This window comes from Tamandua tetradactyla, chromosome 1, assembly GCF_023851605.1.
Source record: "Tamandua tetradactyla isolate mTamTet1 chromosome 1, mTamTet1.pri, whole genome shotgun sequence".
NCBI classification, from domain to species: domain Eukaryota; kingdom Metazoa; phylum Chordata; class Mammalia; order Pilosa; family Myrmecophagidae; genus Tamandua; species Tamandua tetradactyla.
In genome coordinates, this window is record NC_135327.1 from 154,040,152 (window position 1) to 154,042,651 (window position 2,500).

Consider the following 2,500-nt stretch of genomic DNA (forward strand, 5'->3'; position numbering starts at 1 on the left):
GGAAAATATTTTGTGTAATAACTGCTAAGCCTAGAGAGAATGGCATTTTCTGCCATTTGAAGGTCTATTTATACTATGTAAGTAATTTGCACTACATATGTAAGCATACTTAATTTTTCTCTATATAGTTTAAAGGCATTCCTTTTTTTCCTACTGCAGAGGTCAATATAACTTCATTATAATACTGACTAAATGGAGTGTATACCATGGAGATATTCACTGCTTAGCATTCCATTTTGTGATTTGTGTTTGTTTAGGCACCTTAACAATGAACATGCATTGGATGACAGAAGTACTGCCCAGTGTCGAGTGCAAATGCAGGTGGTGCAACAGTTAGAAATACAGGTTTGTTAAATGCTCACTTAATGAACCCCTTTCTCAGATTTCTGGTGTGTTAAATTGGGTACTGGGTTTTTTTAGCACACATCTCATTGTCCTGGTAACACGATACCGATAGAGATGCATGGAATGCTACTTTATTTTTAACCATGGCAATGATTGCTAACTCCGAATGGATTGTTATGGTTTAATGTACTCATCACTTAGACTTATATAACTTTTAGACTATTTCATATAGATTTGGATATTCCAAGACAATCAAATCTAAATTTTCCCTGATATAAGTTAGATCAGACCCCCAATTGGAAATGATTTTATGAAGAAGACATTGTAAAAATGAACTGTTCTTGAGTTTTTTTCCTTCGTTATTTAGTATTGTAGCAAATGACCAATGTCTGCAATGTCATGCCTATAGTATAAAACCCTGGAGAAAACTTTTCTTTCTCTGCCTCCAGTGTGTTTTTAATTTTTTTTTAACTTGAACTTGCAAAAATTCTTAACACTTGTCTGTAATTGGAGGAGTGGAAAATCATTTGTAGTATGACAGATGGTGCTAAATGTATCAAATGCTGATTTTTTAAAAACAGTTTCTGGTCAGAGAGTATATACAGGAACTCTGTACTTTCTATATGATTTCTCTGTTAACCTACAACAGCTCTAATAAAAGAAAATATAACAATTTGCGTTTGCTTTCAACAGAATTTGGCCAAAGTAAATACAACTCATAAACTGACAAGAAAACAATTATATCACCTAAAATATCATTCTTTTCATATGTTTTCACTAACCCTTTGGGGGTTTCCTGTAAAATTTCATGTTAAAGAATACTTTTTCTCAACCAAACTTATACTTAGTCTCATTAGTCAAACATACAGGTTCTTTTTCTTCATGCTTTTCTACATTCTAAATTCATCACATTGTTGCTTTTTTCCAAAGAACATTTGAAATTATTTTGTTTTGACATGTAAACTAATTTTTAAAAGAACGCATGAAAACCATCGTTGCTTTGTAATTTAGAGAGCTTTTTGTAAACCTGTTTACCATTTATAAAGGTAGACGGAAGCCTAAGAGTTCAGCTGATGATCCAGTCTGCAGTGTGACCAATTATGGCTCTTTTTTTCCTGCTATGTCTGACTGATTGAAAAGTAAGGTCCGTCAGTTGTAATGAGACCCAGTGCAAGTGTAGATGCTGACTCGGTGGCAGAGTTCAGCATTTCACACTGCCTGGTCTCTGTCACTCTATTGAATTAGATTGATGATGGCAGATTGCAGGGGGCACTAACTGGACCTCAGTGGGAATGCATGAAGTGTGTAGACAATCCTGGCAGGCACTTTGCTTTGAGAACCCTTCACCCCTTCACAGCTGTTGGCACTAGTCCATTGCTAACAGTGTCCACAGGACTTTAAAGAGACACCATGGGCTTTCTAATTTATGGTTTCAGTAACTTGTTACTGTCGAGGCAATTGTGACCTCAATTCTCTTATTGACAAAAAGATGAAGTGTTATTTGTTTTCTCTGACCTTTTAACATAAGGAAAGCTATAAAAGTTTTGTCCCCCCTCCATAGCTAAAGTTGCATTTCTTCCCAGATAAGTTCCTACTGGCATAGACTTTTATATGCAGGAATCATTACTCTGAGACAAGCTCAATGATAAGATGTATCACTGCAATGAAATAGCTGTATCGGTCATTTCTAAAATGCTTCTGATCTCACTCTTTCTTAACAGCTTTCTAAAGAACGCGAACGTCTTCAAGCAATGATGACCCACTTGCACATGCGACCCTCAGAGCCCAAACCATCTCCCAAACCTGTAAGTGCATATTGCTTTATAAACAGTAAATAGGTCTACCGATGTAACAGACTAGGAAAATGAACAATTTAGAGACAGTTAGAAAACAATGAGTGTGATGAAAAATATGGCAATAAAATGAAAGTAAAATGCAATCGCTTGTCAAATTGTATGTTTCTTTTAAAGTAATGCTATCTTTTACAAAATCTATTCAATCTACACCATGGGTGACACTAAACAAAGTACACCTATCAGTGCACAAATCACTGCCTTGAGGCTGAAGCCAGAGGGAATATCTTCTGTGATAGGTTTACAGATATTAAAAGGAAACCCACTTGGAGCAACCCGAAAGGCAGTAACAGTAAAAATCA

At 35.7% G+C, this 2,500-nt stretch overlaps 1 protein-coding gene across 6 annotated transcripts in view; it reads left to right on the forward strand.

Annotated features, from left to right (window-relative positions):
- Nucleotides 1-2,500, forward strand: part of FOXP2 (forkhead box P2) — a 587,369-nt gene that overhangs the window by 549,881 nt on the left and 34,988 nt on the right. For all 6 annotated transcript variants that reach the window (XM_077113417.1, XM_077113328.1, XM_077113646.1 and 3 more), the window contains 2 exons: nt 258-345; nt 2,067-2,150. In XM_077113417.1, coding sequence (XP_076969532.1) covers nt 258-345; nt 2,067-2,150 — 172 coding nt within the window. The remainder of the gene's footprint in view (nt 1-257; nt 346-2,066; nt 2,151-2,500) is intronic.